The following is a 20,713-nucleotide window of genomic DNA, read 5'->3' as shown; positions in this document are numbered from 1 at the left end:
AAGAAAGCATTCACTGCTTCTACCAGATCGGACAAGAACTACCATACTCAGATTCACCTTTCTGCTTGTATGCTTTATTATTTATTTTTACTGGATTTCACTTGACGATGTTATCGTGGGGACTTTTCAAAATACCTCTTCTGGGTTCCTCAAAAAATTAAAAATGGAACTACCATATGATCTAGCAATTCCACTTCTGGGTATATATCTGAAGGAAACAAAAGCACTATGTCAAAGAGATATCTGCACCCCCGTGTTCATGGTAGTGTTAATTATAACAGCCAAGACATGGAAACCACCTAAGTGTTGTTTCCATATATATAATGGGATGGAGTTTATTCATCCATGAAAAGAAAGAAAGCTTGCCACTTGCAACAACTCGCCTTGCAAACATTATGCTAAGTAAAATAATACAAATACTGTATGATATCATGTATATATAGAATCTGAAAATACCAAGCTCATAAAACAGATAACAGATTGGTGGTTGTAAGAGGTGGGGGGCAGGGTTGAGTGTGGAGGAAATAGGTAAAGATGGTCAAAAGGTACAAACTTCCAGTTATAAGATAACTAAGTCCTGGGAATGTAACGTACGGCGTGATGATTATAGTTAACAATACTGTATGGTATATTTGAAAGTTGCTAAGAGAGTAAATCTTAAAAGTTCTTATTATAAGAAAAAATTGTAAGTATGTGAGCTGATGGATGTGAACTAGACTTGTGGAGATCATTTTGCAATGTGTGTGTGTGTGTGTGTGTGTGTCAGGTCATTATGTTGTACAGCTTAAATGAATACAAAGTTCTATGACAATTATATCTCAGTAAAACTGGAGAATAAATAAATAAATAAATAAATAAATAAATAAATAAATAAACCACAAAACCTCTTCTGTACTACTGGAACCATTTCCTTATCTCACAAAGACATACACTAAGCCATAAAGAAAACTTAAATTTCTTTATTTTGCTGTTTCTTCTAAGTTCTTCCTCTTCCTATGAAGTTGACCCACATCCTTATTTTCTCACCCTAAGACTTGAGAAGGTTGGATAAAATTTGTATGTTTGTGAGGGCATTCAGCCTCAAAAACTGAGTCAAATTAAGTCTTCTGACCTTCCTTTTAATATTAATAACAATAATTTATAATAACTAACCATTTATTGAGTCTTATTAATGTGTCAGGTACTAGGTAAGCATTTGCATGAATCATTTCATTCTGCAAAATGATCTGTTAACTTTAGGTAAAATTATTATCCTCATTTGTAGCTGAAGAACTAAGGTTTAGAAAGCTTAATTTTTTTAGATGTATTTATTTATTTTAGAGAGAGAGAGAATGCAAGGGGAGAGGGACAGGGAGAGGGAGAGAGAATCCTCAAGCAGACTCCCTGCTGAGTGCAGAGCCAGACTCAGGGCTCCATCCCAGGACCCTGAGATCATGACCTGAGCCGAAATCAAGAGTCAGACGCTTACCCGACTGAGCCACCCAGGCACCTCAAAAAGTTAAGTTAATTTGATTAAGGTTAGTCCTCTAATAAATTAACAGAACATGGCTGTGTCACCAAATGTAGTCTTCTTTTTTGGTTCCCATCTTCTCAAACACAATGCTCTATGTTTTGGTCTCCCAAAATAATATTAAGGAATGAGTACAGACATCAGGATGTCTTTTGCCACTTTACAGTATGGTTTATGGACTCCTCAAGCAATTGATTTGCTACTGTGGCTACTATTATCACTACTGATACAACACCAATAACAATGCCCCCTACATATGTATTGTACCCATCACTCTTCTGGAATATTTACATATTTAATCCTCATAGCTACTCTATGCAGTAAGTGCAAAAATCCCAATTCTTCATATACAAAAATCATAAAGAGTTTAAGGAATTACTTGCAAGTTCCATAGGTATTAAACCAAAGTTCGATCCCAGGTCTGACTCAAAAACACATGCTTTCTTTCTTTTTTTCTCAAAGATTTTATTTATTTATTTGTCAGAGAGCACAAGCAGGGGGAGTGGCAGGCAGGGGGAGAAGCAGGTAGAGGGAGAAGTAGGCTCCCTGCTGAGCAAGGAGCAGCATGTAGGACTGGATCCCATGATGCTGGGATCATGACCTGAGCTGAAGGCAGATGCTTAACCGATTGAGCCACCCAGGCGTACCCAAAACACATACTTTGATACCCTTGCTAGTAATCTGACCACAATACTTATCTTCTTCTTCTTTTTTTTTTTTAAGATTTATTTATTGATTTACTTACTTCTTTATTTAGAGAGAGAAAGCACACACGTGCAAGTGGTGGGAAGGGCAGAGGGAGAGAATCCTCAAGCCAGATGCCAGGCTCAGTCTCATGACACATAAGATCATGATCTCAGCCAGAACCAAAAGTCGAGGCATAACCAATTGAGCCACCCTGGTCCCCATAGATAGGGTACTCATCTCCTAATGAGTATCCTACTTATCTAGCTGACATTTTAGTTGTCTCTTGCCTTTCTCCAAGAACATCCCTCTCTCCCTTTCAAATGGTTGTCTTGGGCAATTGAGAAAGATCCCCTAAGTTTGAGAGGATCATTCTTCATCCAGTGAAATGGAGAATGCTGTCCCCCATTAAGGAACTTCAAGTAATGTATGTAATCATTCATTGTTATTTTAATTTTTTAAATGCATTCTCATATTAAAACTTACTCTCATGAAATGAGGTCCATAAATTACTACATTATTTTTTGAATTATATTAATAACAAACTATCTGAAAATCTCCAGGCTCCATTTCTCATGCAAATTACATAAAAGACGGCAGACAAATGGGAATTTACCCTTCAAACATTTGCCCTAAGCATTGATTCATTTGATTTGGTTTAATTAACCACCAATTAGTAAAAAAAAAATTTAAGTAAAGATTTACATGTAATTGGGTTGAGCCCATTCTGAATAATGTTAATTGATCCCTGAGATGCCTGAGAATTGTTGACTACTGTAATTATGTTGAAATAGTAGAGATAATATGCAAAACTAGGCCAAAGATAAACTCCAAGATGTATCGATTTGTCAAGTTATACAGCTGTTGGTGGGTTGCCATTTGAATCCATTTCCTGATAACAGAATTCAAGTTTTGGAGATGTCAAGGTTTTATTCCCTTGAGCAAAATATTCTGCACCCTTTCTAATCAGTCTGACCAGTTCTGTGGAAATCAGAGCAGCTAGTTGAAGCGAATACTGCTGAATGAATAAAATGTCAGATATACCAAATAGATTTTGCCTGCTAGCAGCAAGGGAAGGAAGACTCAAAAACAGGGGGCAGTCTTTCTTTTTCTTAAAGACAAAATCTTCTCCACTCTGGAACTGCACTATATTTTGCAGGAAGAAGTTTGAGCAAACCTCAAAATTAAGCAGGGGAGATGATAAGCAGAATGGTTTCACTCCTGACAAAGGCCTGTTCTCCCTCTCTTCCATCTTGAATTGTACATATTCTTCCAGGAGGCCCCCTATAATTAGGAAGCGAAAGTACTTACTGCCTTTCAGCTTCTCAGTAAGGCTTCTCCTGAGCTACCTTATAAGCAGGAGAAGTGTGGAAAGAAAAACCACAACAAAAAAGAAACAAAGACAAAGGGGCTCACCGAGATGTATACTTAGTAACTTAAATCGTGATAAACTGGCAGTCTGCAGAACCCACAGGCCTGGACAGGAAGTGGAAAAGCAGCCTTTCTGTGCAACCATCTGCTGCCAGGCAGCTGATACTCCGTCCACTGCAGGAGCAATTCCATCTCTAATAAGGAAGGGTCAGAATGTTTGCAGGATTGTGCACATGCCCAGGTTGGGCATATGGACTTTCAGATTTTTGCTAAGAATCTTGTTAGCTGATTCTAATCAGTAATGTTGGAAAAGCTGCCTCCCCCACTACTGCCCAAGATTGTCTGTGGCTGTTTGAAAACGCCCAGGCATCGTGATAGTTAAAACCTTTCTTTCACGGGGCCTTCGTGGAGCCCTCCAAGGTAAACCTGAAGCTACAGGAAATAATCACGGTAGCAATTCTTTGTTCAGGGATTACTGGCCAAGTTTATTCTGACCTGGCAGCAGGTGAGAACCCCAGCTTCACTTTCTCACTAGCTGGTGGACTTGGTGGAGTGATTTATCCTCCCTGAGCCCCAGCCTTTTCATCTGGAGAGTGGTGATAATAACACCTGCCTTGTGGTATTGGCATGAGAATTTGATGACAAAATATAGTTGCTCATAAAATATAGTTGCTCATAAAAAAAAATAGTTGCCACTATTGTTATTATCACCATTATTATTAGTGTTTATACTTACTTAAAACCATTCTCTTTCCTTTTCTAGGAGTTTGATTCCTTTTTCTTTTCTATTAAAAAGCCCGTTTTAAAGCAGGTGTGTTCAAAATGAGTGAATAATTCAAGAAATAATTCCAAACACAGGATCTAGAAAACATGGTATCTAATAAAAAAGAGGCGAAAGAATCAATGGCAAGAAACCCAGGATTCCAATGACCACACAGGCTTGGGCACGTCGAAAACTTTAAGGTTTAGTTTTTGACACAAAGAAAGCTGATAAGCAAGTTTAACTCAATAAGTTCTTAACTCTAGGAAAAAGAAAAATGTGTCCCAGAAAGGAAATGTGATCACAGTACTATGATTCAGCAGCGAGGGCTATCTGCCTTGTCAGAAAAACGCAAACACTGAAAACTGATTTAATAAAAATTGTGTTATAACTGTAATGGGAAGATGTGTGAGGAGAGAGCTAAATCCAGCAAAATAAATCAACATACAATGTCTAAAGTTGATGAAGTAAGAGATAGCAACACAAGGATGTTATTTAGAAATATGGTTGTATACGCTAGAAGAAATGTTGAATAAGAAGCTGAAAGTGACTTCTGTAAAGCAGAGTGCCGAGGGCCCGGCTAGACCGAGAACAGAGCCTCTTTACACTATCTGACCTTTTAAAGGGATGCACATAACAGTGTGATTTAAAAACACAATGTATTTAAGAAAATAAATACACATTTCGACACTCAAAAACCAAATAATCCAATTAAAAAATGGGCAGAAGACATGAACAGACATTTCTCCAAAAAAGACATCCAGATGGCCGACAGACACATGAAAGGATGCTCAATGTCACTCATCATGGGGGAGAGACAAATCAAAACCACAATGAGACACCACTTCACTCCTGTCAGAATGGCTAAAATCAACAACGTGAGAAACAAGGGTCGGGGAGGATGTGGAGAAAAAGGAACCTTTGCATTGTTGGTGGAAATTCAAACTGGCGCAGCCACTGTTGAAGACAGTATGGAGGTTCCTCAAAAAATTAAAAATAGAATTACCATATGATCCAGTGATTCCATTACTAGGTATTTACCCAAAGAATACAAAACACCAATTCAAAAGGATATATGCACTGCTATGTTTAATGCAACATTATTTACAGCAGCCTAATTATGGAAGCAGCCCAAGTGTCCATCGACAGATGACTGGATAAAGAAGATGGGGTCTATATACACAATGGGAATAGTATTCAGCCATAAAAAAGAATGAAATCTTGCCATTTGCAACAATATGAGTAGAGCCAGAGAGTATAATGCTAAGTAAAATAAGTCAGTCAGAGAAAGACAAACACCATATGATTTTAGTCATAAGTGGAAACGAAACACATGAAAACAAAAACAAAGGGAAAAAAAGAAGAGAGACAAATCAAGAAACAGACTCTTAACTATAGAGGACAAACTGAAGGTTCTCAGAGGGGAGACTGTGGGCGGATGGGTGAAACAGGAGATGGGGATTAAAGAGTAAATTTACGATGAGCACTGCGTAATGTGTAGAAGTGTTGAATCACTACATTGTACACTGGAAACTAATACAACACTGTATGTTAACTACACTGGAATTAAAATAAAAAACTTAATAAACTTTTTTTAAAGGAATACACATTTGATATATAACGGACATCACAGACACACACACACACACAAAGAGATACCCACACACACACACACACACACACACACCCAAATGTATGAAAATCTACATGACCTACTCTTTGTGATATTTACTGAGCCAAAAATAAGAAGTAAATAAGATCCATCACATAACAACAAAAACTAGGATTTGGAAGTTTGAATGAGAAGCAAAGGGAAAGCAGGCAACAGACCTTAACGAGTAGAAGACACAGCCTCTATATTCAAGGATCTCGTGATATGGTTGAGGAAAGAGAACAATTTCAAAGGAGAGGGAGAACAGGAACCTAAAAATTCTTTTTAGAGAAAAAAGCAATAGAAATTTTATGGGCCTTGCTATCTCTGTCTCCTAGAGGTTTCCTATGAGCTGTTTTTCAAGATTCAAAAGAAAAAAAATCTTGTCTGTGTTTAGTTGACAAGATTAGCTGCATGACATTCCAGAGAGACTGGAGAATCATGTTTTTCAGTTAGAAGATACCACACAGATAGACCAACCCTGATCGTACAGATGAGGCAACTAAATTTAAAAGAAGCTATGTATGTTTTCCAAACACACACACCCTTTGTGGGACCAGAACCTGTCTTCAAATATCACTTATATGTTCTGCCGAATGCCCAATACTAAATTAGCAAGACTGTGCGATAGTTGCTTAAGATAAGAATATTATAATTAATTTTCAATGTTGTTCCAGCAATGAGGTGAATAATAATAAAATAAATTAACCATCAACTACTTGTACAGTGCTTTCAAAAGCGTCCTTACCCTCATTGTCTTATTTAATCCTAATAATTTTGTGCTGATGAAAAAATTCAAGCGCAGAGAGGTTTACTGAATTGCTAAGGACAAATAACCAGTGAACAGCAAATCATATAATTGGACATAAGTGTTCTAACTCCTTTCCCAATGTTGGAAATTTTTCTCTTTCATTATGACCCCAAAAATTTTATAGAGCATTTTGAAGAAATGATTTCATTAAAAAATGCTTTAAAATATTTTAAATGTATAATATCTTAGGAGCAGTCAGTGTTAAGTAATCTAATTAACAAAGTATTTCAGCTTTCAATGACAAATCTGCTGAAGGCATAGTAAGAGGAATATTCCAAATTGCCACGATGAGGAGAAAATCTGGGATAAGGGCCATGCATATCCAATTAGGGCAGCACAACATTTAAGGCAGTGGTTCCTTGTCAGAGCTTGGTAATAAATCAACATTATTTCTCCAAAAGTTTTGAACTAAAAATTAATTTTGTCACCACAATTCTTAAAAATGCAGGCAAAAAAAATGTTTAAATCATCAAGGAATGTTGAAAATAACAAATAGCTTTTCCTCTAAAAATGGCTTTTCATGGATCTTCTGAGGGGGAAGACTCCAAACCACTGATTCATGAAAATCGGCTTGCAATTTTATGCACACCTCAAACAGCTGTCCAATTCATGTACACGCATCCAGAAAGTAGGATGGTTTGGTATAAAAGAGTTGTTTCCGATAGACAAATACTTCAGTGCTTTAAGATCTCATTTCCATCTTCCTCAATAAGGCTAGAAAAATGCAAAGACAAATGTCATTAATTGCTCCAGACTTTTCCCTGTAGAGAAACACAAACTATAAACATCAATACAGCATTTTACTAATAGCTTTAAGTGTTGGCGTAAAGCATCATTAATTTTACATTTGTAACAAGATCTGTAAGTGTATGCCTTGCATTCTCACTGAAAGAATCAATCAGTAAGGTCGTCCCTGCTGCCTTCCTTCTAGATTGAAGGCAAAGACATAGAACATGCAGAGGTGTACATTTGTATGTATCCATATACACATGTAACATAACATAAAGTTATGTAACAGAAAGTAACAGAAACTTACATTCTAACCATTTAGGTTTTTTGTGTGCAGGACATCGCATTCTTCAGGCAGGGTGATTTTTTTTTTAATTGACTTTTAAATAGCTTTGTTTTAAATCTCTCTTGCTGGCTCAGCACAAGGGAAAACTGAAACGAGCTGTTTGTTGTAAGGCAAATGCACCACTGAATTACTTGTAATTAAAAGAATATATCGTACTTTTACTTTCGACCTGTTGTTGGTGAGTAGCCTATGCTGCCCCTCTTCTGGTTGGGATTGTGTTCTTGTCTTTTTTTTTTTTTAATTTTTTTTATTTAATCATTTTTTATTATATTATGTTAGTCACCGTTCTTTTCCCCAAGAGATGGCATTTTTTTTTTTACATGATTGCAGCTCCTCTTTTAATAATTCTGTCGCTGATTGTTGCTTTACTACTACGGTCGTATAATGCGATGTCAGGGAATTCTGGCATCCGCAGGGAAGTAATTGTGCTGACTTAGCTCCCGGTTTAGATTTCAGCTTCCTAACCGAACATGGAAAGTTGTGAGGTTCCTTGAATCATAAAGACTCTCTCACAGTGAGAATTCCTAACCTGTGTCCGTAAATTTCCAAGACGTCCACAGACAGAATTCAGGAGGGCGGTACAGTCTCTGACGCTGTGTAAAAATTGTCTGTGCTTTTTGTGAGGAGGGGATCCATGCCTTTCCTCTGATGACCAGAGGGGTCTCTGAGCCCAAAGTGACTAAAAGCCGGTGTTCTATCAGGTATGTTCTAGTTAAATCGAATTTGAAAAGACCCCAATTGGTGGTAATTGTTTCAGAATTATGTTTTTCCAATGTTCTTTTCAAAGTCAAATTCAAACAACCTTGCATATTATATACCAGGCCTTCTTTTAAAAACTGCATAAGAATGTTAGGCATAAACACTGATTATCCATAGACCTTTCTTACTTGGCCTCAGAAATTTATAGTAGATCAATGAGTATCCTTGTTCTAAATTTGGGTCAGATTTGGGGTTTACGTTTTTCAGCTTCCCATTTCATAGAAACCAGAGCCTTAAGTGTTAGTTACAGAGATCATGAGTTGAACTTTGTCTTCAAAATGTGTGGTAATAGCTCTATACTTGAGGCACTACAGACTGGCATAAGCTCAGAAAAACACGGGCCAGTAAAGAGACATTTGCCCAGAGTTGGACTGCTCCTTGATAAAAATCATCTTTCAGATTAAATAAAGCTGCTGCATGCAGTTCTGGTACACAGACCAAATATGCCAAAATCCCATAAAAGACAGAGTTTGGTAAGTTTGTTCTCTCCTACTAAGGCACCTAGCTTAGAAATGAGAACTTAAGGGCCCCTGGGTGGCTCAGTCCGTTGGGCGTCTGCCTTTAGCTCAGGTCATGATCTCAGGGTCCTGGGATGGAGCCCCGCATAGGGCTCCCTGCTCAGTTGGGAGTCTGCCTCTCCATCTGCTCCCCCCCCCCCAACTCCTGCACTCTCTCTCTCTTTTTCTCTCAAATAAATAAATAAAATCTTAAAAAAAAAAAAAAGGAAGAAATGCGAACTTAAGAGGAAATATAACAGATCTTTAAACATCCTGGGAGAAATGGACTCATTCCCTTTAGATATCCCTTTGAGAGACATATAACCCCATGGCCTCTTATCAAGAACAAAATAGGGATTGGAGACATCAATAGAAAGATGATACTTTCTAAGAAACTGTACCTCCTCATTTGTGAATAGGTTTATGTGGTTACGGAAGTGGATCAGGGCCCGTGATGATCCGGGCATTGTTGTAGTGGTAACGCCACATTTTTGTGCAGTCAGACACACACTGGCAGTCTAGCGCCAGCCACTTCAGGAAATGCCAGAATGGTGCCTTTCACATCCAAGATCCCACAGATGGCCTTGTCCTGCAAACCCTCAGACACATAGCACCCTCTCAATGGCCATGGCCCTTGCCCTAAGGCAGAGGGTCTCAACTGGGAGCAGTTAGGTCCCCCACAGTATATTTGGCAATGTCTGGGAACATTTTTCTGATCGTCACAGCTAGGGAAGTATTACTCTACTCTTGGTAGAGGCCGGGGATACTGTTAAACAGCCTACAATGCATAGGACAGCCCCCATAATAAAGAATTATTTGGCCCAATATTCCAAGGGGCTGAGGTGGAGAAATTCTGCCCCAAGGCCATGCCACTTTGGCCCATTCTGAGAGGTTATAGATATATGTCCTATTTAGACCTATACTTCTCACAGGGCCACTAGAAATTAGTCAGTTTGAATGCCTTGGAAATGATAATTTGGGACAGTGTGAAGTGAAAAACTATCCTAAAATGCCCTCCCCTCTCCAACTAACACCCATTCCTTTCTCCAAAATGCAGGTTAACTGTCATCTTCTACAGGAAATGATTTCCTATTTTAGCGTCGCCTCCCCTATATGCTTACTCTAATAACAGCTCTGATCAAATTATTTCCTATTCCCTACCAGATTATACATTCATTGAAAGCTTATTTTTTAGAAAAAAATCCTTGTGTCTTAACACCTGCCAGAATGCTTGGCACATAGTAAGTACAACAACGAATACATGTCAACGGAAAGAACAAGCCTGGAGGACTGGCTTAGATTCTAAGTATCCAACCTCCAAACTGGATTTGCTCGAAACTGGTCTGGCTGAGCACAACAAGCCCCAAGAATATCTAAGGATGTCTAAGGACTTGAAACTGGGCAGTGCTTCATTTTATGGTATGTAGGTTCAACAACATCGTGGTGGCATTTCTCGTCTACAAGAAGGTACCACCATGATGTTTACCTGATGAGGCAGAGCAAAGACTACAGAGACCATAAAAGCTGGTTGGGAACCTAGGACCTCGTGGAGAAGCCATGGTCAGAGCTCTCCGTAAATACCTTCTCTTAGGAGGAAGAGGGGCTATCGTGATGTGCTACTTTTATTGAGCTCGGCTTAGCAGCCTGTCTCCTTTCACTAAAGAAGAAGAGGTAGATTGACCTGAATGAGCACATAGAACAGGGTATTGGGGCAGCCCAAAATGTGTCTCTGCCAGTAATCTGCTCACACCAATACCCAGGTACGAATCTATCAAAGGGAGTGACTACAAGCAAAGACATTCCTTGATTGGTTGCCTAAAGATTACACTAGAATCTACAAAAGAGATGAACTAAATTGAGAATAATTTATAAATGTGCTTTTGTATTAAAAGCAAAAAATCTGGGATTATAACATGAATAGATATATCATGTTGAAAATCGGCAAAAGAGCACCGCAGATCTAAGCATATCAGTAAAAATTTGTACAGTACACAATTATGCAATGTAAAACAAAATGTATAATCATCCAGATAGCATAATGCTGTTGACTATTCCATTGTGCTGTTATCTGACAAAGCGTGTCAAATAGGATTTCAGCAAAATATTTAACACAATTATAAGTAAAATATTCCTGACATGAGTTGGCATCAGGAAAAAAAGACAGGAACATTTCAGAACATTCAGCTTTATTTTCCATTGACAAACACAACATGAAAAACATACATTTATTAAATACACAGACTAGCTATGACTCGAATGCCATCAAAATTTAGATGTAGTTTTCAAAGTCTCTTTTACTCTTTGTCTCCACAATCCTGAAGACCAGCCTTTAAAATATACTGGAATATGTGTTTAACTATGCTTAGGATAACTCCAAAAAAACTTTACACAGAGATGACAAAAGTATACCTTTCCACTTGACCAAGTGTGTAGGGATAAGAGGCTGAATAGGAAAGATGGAGAAACACATGCTTTCTATGCTGAGCTCTATATTATTGATTAAAGTGCCAGTGATTTCAGTTCTCCCTTAAATATACCACATATAGGACTTACACTCATTTATTGTAAACAGATGAAGATAATCAGTGCCTATTTTTAAGTTGTTTGTATAAAGAAATGTTCAACTTTATGCTATTCGTATATACACATTTGGCAAAAGAAGAGGGAGAAAGTAAAATATTTCATACAAATTCCATATATATATATGGAAGGAAGAGAATTTAGCAGTCAGTGATGACTTGAGTGAACTTAACACTTGCTCTTGCAGAAAAGAATACTGACCACTCCTTTCTTTGCCCTACTGACACTCCCATGCATAAAAATAAATGTGGTCCCTTCCTCTCTTTGATTCTGTGCAATGGCCTAAAAGGGTGAAGAATTTTAACAAGTTGCAAATGTACAAGGTTCCCTCCATGTCTTTCTTTATATTCGCTACACCCCCTTCCCTTGCCTACTCCACATAAGTACCTTTTCAAAAGTTGAAAGAACGTTGGAGTGTATCAGTAAGTCATATGCATTTTTCTCTGTTTAACATTACAGCTTTGACTTCTACACAAACAGAAAAATATATAAAGAAACTATTTTCAAATAACTATTGAAGTTTGGTAATTGACTACCTTTTGTCTAGATATCTGATTCACTTTCATTAAGAGGCCAAAATATTCTGTTTCTAAAGCAATTGGCAAAAGAATTTAAGAGCTGCACTTTTGAAAATAACTTCAGAGGTAGAATCATCTCCACAATGCTCAAAAAGCTTGAAAAGCCTGATTTTGTTTCTCATGATGATCTCTTTCCTTCCTATCTTTACTCCCATAATAAAATCGTCCCATCAAAGCAGACTTACTAAAAAAACAGACTCTGATCTGTTTCATATAGTAAGGCATAAGCATGCTAGAAATATGAAGCTATTCTCTTTCCTCTTAAAAACAATCCCAGTTTTACCAACAGTAAATATTTCTGTTACTTTCTCTCTGTTGAGAAAATGAATAAACAGGTTGGAGGCAAGGGTTTTGGGGTCACAGTCTCGTTCCTAATAAAGAAATATGTAATCCAGTAAATATTTAGATTGTTGATATTAAACTGATTGATTTAAAACATCTGAAAGTGAAAGAATTTCGATTCTCAATAAAGAAAATGAGTGGTATACAAATGAATATGCTGTATATCTGATTGAATTGTTTTTCCAGAGAATCAAAATGTACTCAGTTTATGGTATCATCATGTAATGGTTTACAATTCAACTTGTGTAAATTATAAACCTTTAAATAGAGTCTTCAGTTTAGGAATTATAAAATAGAGACTATATAAAATAAAAATTCTGTGCTCTTTTGTTCCTTAAAAGAGTAGGAAAGAGAGACAAGTGAGAAAGAAAATGTAAGTAGCGTGTTTGAAGATATCTTTCCATCTGACTTTAACATGAGTTGTTGATCTCCTTGTGAAAAACATTCCTTAATTCTAGACTTGTGGAAGTCTTTCTGAGAGAGGAATAGTGTTCAGTTTTCCCTTTGTCACTTTGAGAACAAGGTCACTCTGCAGTATTCTATCTACTTTCTTAGTTTTACTCAAGGTGGACACAATCCAAAAAAGGCATTCGGGGAAGAAGGCATGTAAACGATTTTACTTGGTAACTATAGATACGAATTCCTCATAAAATTGAAACCTTTTGGGTGGGAGTAAGTCCACTGAATATGAACTTCCTTATGAGATCAGTATCTATATAAATGATGCCAATTAATGGAGTTTTAATTTTAACATTTTCCCTAATTCTCTGTTTCATGCTTCATATGAGATCACCACCAGTTAGTTGTCTTAAAATACTGAACTGATAACAGCTCTTTAACAAATGTGAGTGTGAGTTTTAGGTTGATTTTCAAATTTTGTAAATTGGCTCTATCACAGTCTATGTTAGGAAACAGCACAGGTGTATGCCACCTCTTACCAGAATTTTATGTAACCCAGATAACAGTCCTCAGGACGTAGCCACAGTATTAGTCTTCATTTTTAAAATGATATAATCTCGCTCATTGAACAATTGTGCACATTTATTTAAACCTCAATTTTAGCAGATTTTGAGACATATGTGAGCACAAAACCAGCAATAAACAATATCTCTGAAGATTTGGCATGGGTGTTGGTCTAAACTTTTCACATGGGTAAATGATAGAAATTTAAATTTTTCCACATTAAGCTTTTAGTATGTTCGCAGGAATAAATACTCTGAGGTCTTTCTGTGTCACTCATCTTCCGGTATCCTGTTTATTTCAAGAGAAGCTTTTGGGGTTTAAGTATTTAAAAATAAGCAGGAATATATGTACTTAAGATTCCAACGATAAATTTTTTTCTACTTTTTGTCTCTAATTTAATCCCAATACAAAAGAACCATTAAGTGATTGTTGACGTGGAAAGATTGAAAGCTAATCAAAAATTTGGACTCAAAGCCAACAGATATATAAAAAGTATCAGTAAATAAAAGGTTAATTCACTTGAAAATCTATTATTAGAATATTGTCACAGATTGACCACCTTTGAAAAATACTGTTTTGTCTTGAGAGTTTCTAGTTGATCTCAATGCCAGCACGGTCCCAGGGTCTCTTACAGTTAACTTACACGAGCTTCCACAATTTTATTCTATAACAGTCGAGAGATCTTTTATATAATAAGAAGTGTTAAGTAGAAATAGATGTGCACATTTTGTTTCATAGCCATTTAAATCTGTCATGATTAAACACATCTACTTAAAATATCTTGGTATATATACAGCATTAAGCAAATTTGCTAAATCTTAAGATAACACATTTTGTTTCTTCTATTTTAAATAGTTTTGAGATATCCGCTGCACCAATTTTCTTTGAAAAGTAAAACATTCTTATTGGATAGCACGTCATCCTTCTCTTCTATGACACAGCTCAGCTGCAAAAATTCATTATTTAGGAAATCAGCCCCGACCTGTAAAATCTACAGTAGCTGATTGTACCTTAATTTCTACGTTGTACTCACTCACTCACTCACTCACTTCTTCCCATGTGGTTTTCTAGGCCTCTATTTTTTTAAACCAATACTGTCAAGTTAAGAATCATCATAATTTATGTGCACATATTCTTTTCCTGCTTAGATCTATGAATAGATACACAAAGTGTGTGAGAATGAATTTAAAGGCCAATAAACTTAAACTTGGAAACACAGATTCTTCTGCAGTGACTTCAGATGCCCACTTCCTGACCATATCTAGGGCCTCTGCACAACACCTCTGAAATCTAACTTCAACTATCATCCAAAGGCTGGAATCAAGTGGGACTTATCAGATTTTCTTATCAGATTTGCCCTGGATGAACAAATGGCTGCCTGGATAACAAAGCACATGCCATTTACATACTTTTTCCTTCTCCAATTCCTTTTCCACCTTGTTGAAAAACTGCCATTTGTCCAGTCCTGCCATGTAAACCTGGGAAGAAATTTATTTTGTACTTAAGGATAAGTTTCAGGTTGTTTTGTCTTCATGTATTTCTGTGCTTTGATGAAAAGTGGCACTTCTTGGACAGTAATCTCCATTACAATTTGGAAGTGTCAGTCCCTTAAATTATTGATACAGATAAAACACTCTGTTGTACAGCAATATGCTACTACACATTTGAAGATAAATTCATATTTCTGTAATTAAATAAGCAGAAATCATTCACATTATCAGCTTGAAGGACTATAAAGGCATGTGGTCTTTCGATCATAAGGCAGGCACCTCACCAATGCACCCTCGGTTTTGGCAGCCATTCATTCATTCATTCATTGAATAAATACTGAACTTTTCCTACATTTCAAGTGTTGTACTAGGTGTTGGCAGGGAAAACCCAAACACACTCGTACCATTTAAATCCATACTGTGTGTGTGTCTGTCTGATTATGACCTGGGACCAGAGGACCATTCAAGAGGTAAAGCCTCTTTACTGTAACATCACTTAAGTGCGCTCTTTTTTCTGGAAAAAGGAGGTAGTTTTGTCTAATTCTTCATGAGTGACCTGTGGGATAATCTAATTCTATAGTGTAAAGAGATTTTATAACAGGGCTTTAGTATTAGGTTATATACCATTATATTTTCTAAAATGCAGGCTAGTGGAACCATCATGAATTACATAAGCACTCTCAGCAGATCTTGTTTATCCACTCAGTTTGACATGGTTATTCATAATAATAATAATAAATTGATTATTCCTGCCTGACCCAGGATGGTTTATGTATTAATCAAATAGATATATCATACCCATTAAAATCAATTATTCCTCAAATGCCTACTAAACACAGGGAAAAAAGGAGTTACTATGAAGAAGTATAAAATAAATCTCAAATTTTTTAAAACTAGGAATGCAATAAGGTAAGCTGTAAATTAAAATCTTCGTGAGAAGATGTGAATGAGTTTGCAAACTGAATGCTCCAAAGGATACAAAGAGCATTTTGTATAGGTCTCACTTAAACGATTGCTATATTTGTTGGGGAGGTTTTCTTTTAAGGGCTGCTCTCAAAACTTAGTGTAATAATCTACTTGTGCCAAAAAGATATCAAGCTTAGCTATCAAGGTTTGTACACATGTAGAGTATAAGAAAAACATGTTAATAATAAATATTTAGATATAGAGCTACTTTGAAGACAGAACAGAGACAGTGCTGTGAGGGGTCAATACTATTAATTTTCTTATCCTATAAATAGGCCAAACTATGGAAAATCTTTATGGAACGTTCAAAATATTTATTGGTCCTGGAAACAGAGTTAGTATTTAAATATCCAGAAGATTAGAGAATACATTTGGTGGAACGATCAGGGAAGATAATTAACCATAGTACCTATCTTTAGTTCTCAAATCAGTTCTTAAATAGTATTTTGAAAAATCACTTTACTGACTCTCAAGATCAGATTCATGAATCTTATCCAGGCTTTTAGGAATTAAAGAATGTATTCAAAAAGAAGAACATATAGTAATTTGGATAGCCACAAATCCTGTCACATTTCAAATAAATGGAATTGGCTCTTATTTAGGTAATGAGTAAAACTAATTACCAACACAACCAAAATTTTAAACTTCATAAGTTCAGCAGATTATTTATGCATAATTTATGAGCAATATTTACATCAGTACCACTGAATATTATGGATATATTTTTATCCTAATGCAACTTTTTGTGTTTTTTTTTAATCCTAATGCAACTTTTTAAAAAAATGTAAGGGGAAAAAAGTGACATGGAGAGAAAGAAAGAGAATACAGAAGACCAAGATCTTGGAACAAAAACAAATTTTTGCCTATTTCTCATGCTCTATGGATTCAATCCCCCATGTACTCAGTATACTGGAATATTAACTTTCCCCACTCCATCCCCACCACAGACCAAGATCATTTATAAAAAAAGTGTTTTCATCTCATAAATAATCACATATTCAGCTCCAATGGCAGAGACCCAAAAACACTAGACTGTTAATAATATATTTTCCTTTGTTTGTGTTTCAATACTTTTGGCACATAGGGGATTATCTATGCTTCTGAGACCATTTAGCCTTATATCAAACTTCTCCTTCAATGCATAAACAGTGGCATGCCAGAGATGCCTAAATTCACAGTAAGGTTTATGGCTACTTTTTGCCAAAAGCTGTGAACATGCAAGTTGATTAGGTGTTCTCTTTCATGCTCCTGTCTGTATTATTTCATTGGATAATGAGATAGGCTGCCCTTTCTGTCCATCATTAGAGCAGCTGGAGACAGCATTTGCTACCTGACAAAACTTTCGAAGAAGGATCTTTCTTAGCAGCAGATAAACCCAGGGATCCAAGATCTGGTTCAGTGAAGCCAGGCGAACAGCTATTAGGAAGAAGTTGCATTCTTTCAGCTTTTCAGTGTGAGTCTTGCAGTGCTCAACTGATGTCTGATTGAAGATCATTTTCAACATCATTATCTAAGAAAGAGGGACAAATAATTGTTCCAAAGATTAACAAGGTCACACGCACCTCCTCTACAGTACTTTGCACAGGGTTTACAGTAAATTGGTTGTGAGATTGAAATGATTAATTCAGGCAAAATTTACATTCACAGGACACAGCCCTGAATGAATACAAGGCATTCCTACAGATTTTCCCACATTTTTGGCATTTGACATGATGCAGATTTTTAAAAAGTACACATTCTCAGGTTCTTGGGCTTTAAGAAGCTTAAAATCTCAAAAACACATCTCAAAATTAGCTAAAGTCCTCTGTCTTGTCGCTGAAAGTATCCATAGGTTGATGCCCTGATGAAAACCAACACTTCCACAAACCAAAACATGTTTAACCTTAAACTTCAGTAGTTCTGAGAAGAAATTTCAGAAAAAAAAGCAAAAAAGGGGAAAATAATACTTATTATTAGCATTTTCTGAATCCTTACTATTTGCCAGGGCTGTGTCAAATTCTCCATAGGCATTGAATAAACAATGAAGATGGTATTTTTACCATCTCCTTTTTACAACTGCAGAAGCCAAATTAAGCCTTGACGTAAAATGGCTGAGCCGGACTTAACCGAGGTTCACTAACAACACTTGACATACGCTTCACTTGTTTTGTTGTTTTTGTCTCTTCCTCGTCACCATATACACACACTAGAATGTAACCCCCTGGAAGGCAAGATTTGGGACTCTTTTCCCCCCCACGAGTACAATTCCCAATACCTAGAACAATACTTATTAGATAGTGCTCAAAAATATTTGTGAATAAATATATAACACATATATGAATATGTGACATATGTATAATATAAATATATTTATATTTGAATGAATAAATGTTTGTGATTTCTATAGAAGAGGGAAAAAATGAAGGTTCATACACCTCTGAAAAGGTATTCAAGCTCATTAATAATTAGAAAAATGCAAATTATGAGAAAACAAGAAACCATTTTACACCCACTAGTTTGACAAAAATGAAGACATGAGACTTTTCCAAATGTTAGTATGGGGGTGGAGCAAGAAGGACTCTTCTACATGCCACTAGCTGTCATGCGAACTGGAGCAACCACCTTGGAGAATAAATTGAGCGTGATTTCATCAGCCAGCCGTCCTATGCCTAGGAACATACCATCCTCACTTCCTGCACGAGGAGCTGTATATATGACTGTTCATTGCAGTGTTACAACAGCAACCAGAAAACAAACAAACAAACAAACAAACAAACAAACAAAAAAACAGAAATAAGCCAAACACATACAGGTTCACATTTGCAAGCAAAGAAAGGTGCTGACTTTATAACTGGCTCCTAAATTCATCTTTCTAATTGTACACGACTATGAAGCACTTGAAATATGGCCAGAACAAATTAAGATGTTGGAATATATAATGACTATATAATGAAATTATAATATTTTTGGTATACTGTATCAAATAAACTATATTACTGAAATCTGCATTGCTTCCTTCTCTTTCTTTTTTTTTACTTTTTAAAAAATGTCACTACTGGAAAATCTAAAATTATATATGGAGCTTGCATTTGTTGCTCACAGTACATTCCATTGAACCCAAGGTCTCTCTTGAGGCCCACACTTACTTGGATGTTTGTCCTTAGGTCATATACCTTAAATTGAAGTCAACATCCCCAAACATCCAGAACACCCTGGACCACAAACCCACAATCCCAACAATGGCACTTGCTTCTTGTATAGTCATCCTGGCCCAACATGTCAGTTGTCTTTGAATCTTTCTTTTGCCTCATCCTCTTCAATGCCTTTTGCTCTTGTTCCAACCTCATCCTAGTTCAGCTCCACCACTCCCCTGGATTATAGTTCTGATAGACATCAAGATGGTGTGTACAGATGTTAACACATCACAGATTCAGCATCCGAACTAAATTCCAGCTCTGACCAAACCCTCACCAGCTACAAGAACTTCAGCTTGGTCTTTTTGGACAAAATTGACCCACAGATTCTTAAATCAATCACTGGCAAAGGACATAGAAATTTCCAGGTTTCACTTATAGCACAAATTCATCCCCTAGGACTTAAACCATGGTCCTTGACCACTTTACCACCCAATACCTGAACAAAATTATGGTTCTATAAACAAATAAGAAGAAGGGAATGTGTATACAACCTGCAGATAGTCATATATTCTTACTCTGCAATTTTTTTTAAGGAATTTTTTCCAAGGGATGTACTCAATAAAAGCAAAAATGGCTGTATAAATAAGTCAATGTTCAGCGAATCAATATCTACATTAGTAAGAAACTGTAAACACATAAATCTCTAACATTAGGAGTAAAGCTTAATAAAATATGGTTTATTTGTATAGTGGTATATTTAAGAATTGGGTGAAAACAGAATATAAGTTCGTGTATATAAAGCTATATTGTTATTATAATTAAATTATGTGAAATACATAGACTTGTGGAAGGCAATGGATTTATTACTATTAAACAATAACTTAACATTAAACCATCAGTAAATTATTTTAAAAACTGTATGTACATAAAAGCATTTCAGTTAATGAAAGTTTTATTTAAAGGAAGTTGATGATAATTGCTTTCATTAATAAATATGATTTATTACACACCAATTTTTAAAAAAATAAGTCAATCTACATCAGTATCTTCTGATGCAGGCTCATGGTCCTGTGAACTGAAGGCTACCTCTCCCTGTGTACACACATGGCCGCCAGAGATCTACGTCTCAGTTCTTAGAACCTGGGACGATGTTATCACGCGAGACAAAAAGGACTCTGCAGATGTGATTCCCGGTAAGGGTCTTGTGATGGGGAGATTTTTCTGGAAAACCTGAGAATTTTACCCAGCTGTGGTAAGAAAGAGGGAGTCAGAGAGATACAACGTTGCTGGTTTTGAACATAGAGAGAGGGAGCCATGAGTTAAGGAATGGAGATGGCTTCTGGAAACTGAAAAAGGTAAGGAAATGAGTCTCCGATTCTCCTTCAGAGTCTCCAGAAAGGAATGGAGCCCCAGGGACACCTTGATATTAACCCAGTGAGATTCATGTCAGGCTTATAACAGAATTGTAAGAGAAATTGGTCTTGTGTAAACCACTAAGTTAATAAATTTGTTAGAGAACTGCAGTAGAAAACTAACACACCTAAGAAAGAAAGAAAGAAA

General features: G+C 36.5%; 1 protein-coding gene across 7 annotated transcripts in view; it reads right to left on the bottom strand.

The window, feature by feature from the left end:
• The window catches only part of PTGER3 (prostaglandin E receptor 3), a 176,974-nt gene that overhangs the window by 127,094 nt on the left and 29,167 nt on the right, over positions 1–20,713 (bottom strand). For 5 of the 7 annotated variants that reach the window (XM_026497816.4, XM_026497815.4, XM_057310559.1 and 2 more), the window contains exon 2: positions 17,368–17,547. The exons of 1 other annotated variant lie outside the window; for it this stretch is intronic. In XM_026497816.4, the coding sequence (XP_026353601.1) occupies positions 17,368–17,547 (180 nt within the window). Of the gene's footprint in view, positions 1–7,376; positions 7,502–17,367; positions 17,548–20,713 lie in introns of all 7 variants that reach the window. One more of the 7 variants, XR_003315864.4, reaches the window with a different exon arrangement.

The sequence above is a fragment of the Ursus arctos genome, unplaced genomic scaffold (assembly GCF_023065955.2).
Source record: "Ursus arctos isolate Adak ecotype North America unplaced genomic scaffold, UrsArc2.0 scaffold_12, whole genome shotgun sequence".
Lineage (NCBI taxonomy): Eukaryota > Metazoa > Chordata > Mammalia > Carnivora > Ursidae > Ursus > Ursus arctos.
Note: the sequence above shows the minus strand (reverse complement) of the source record. Positions and strands in the feature narration are given on the sequence as shown.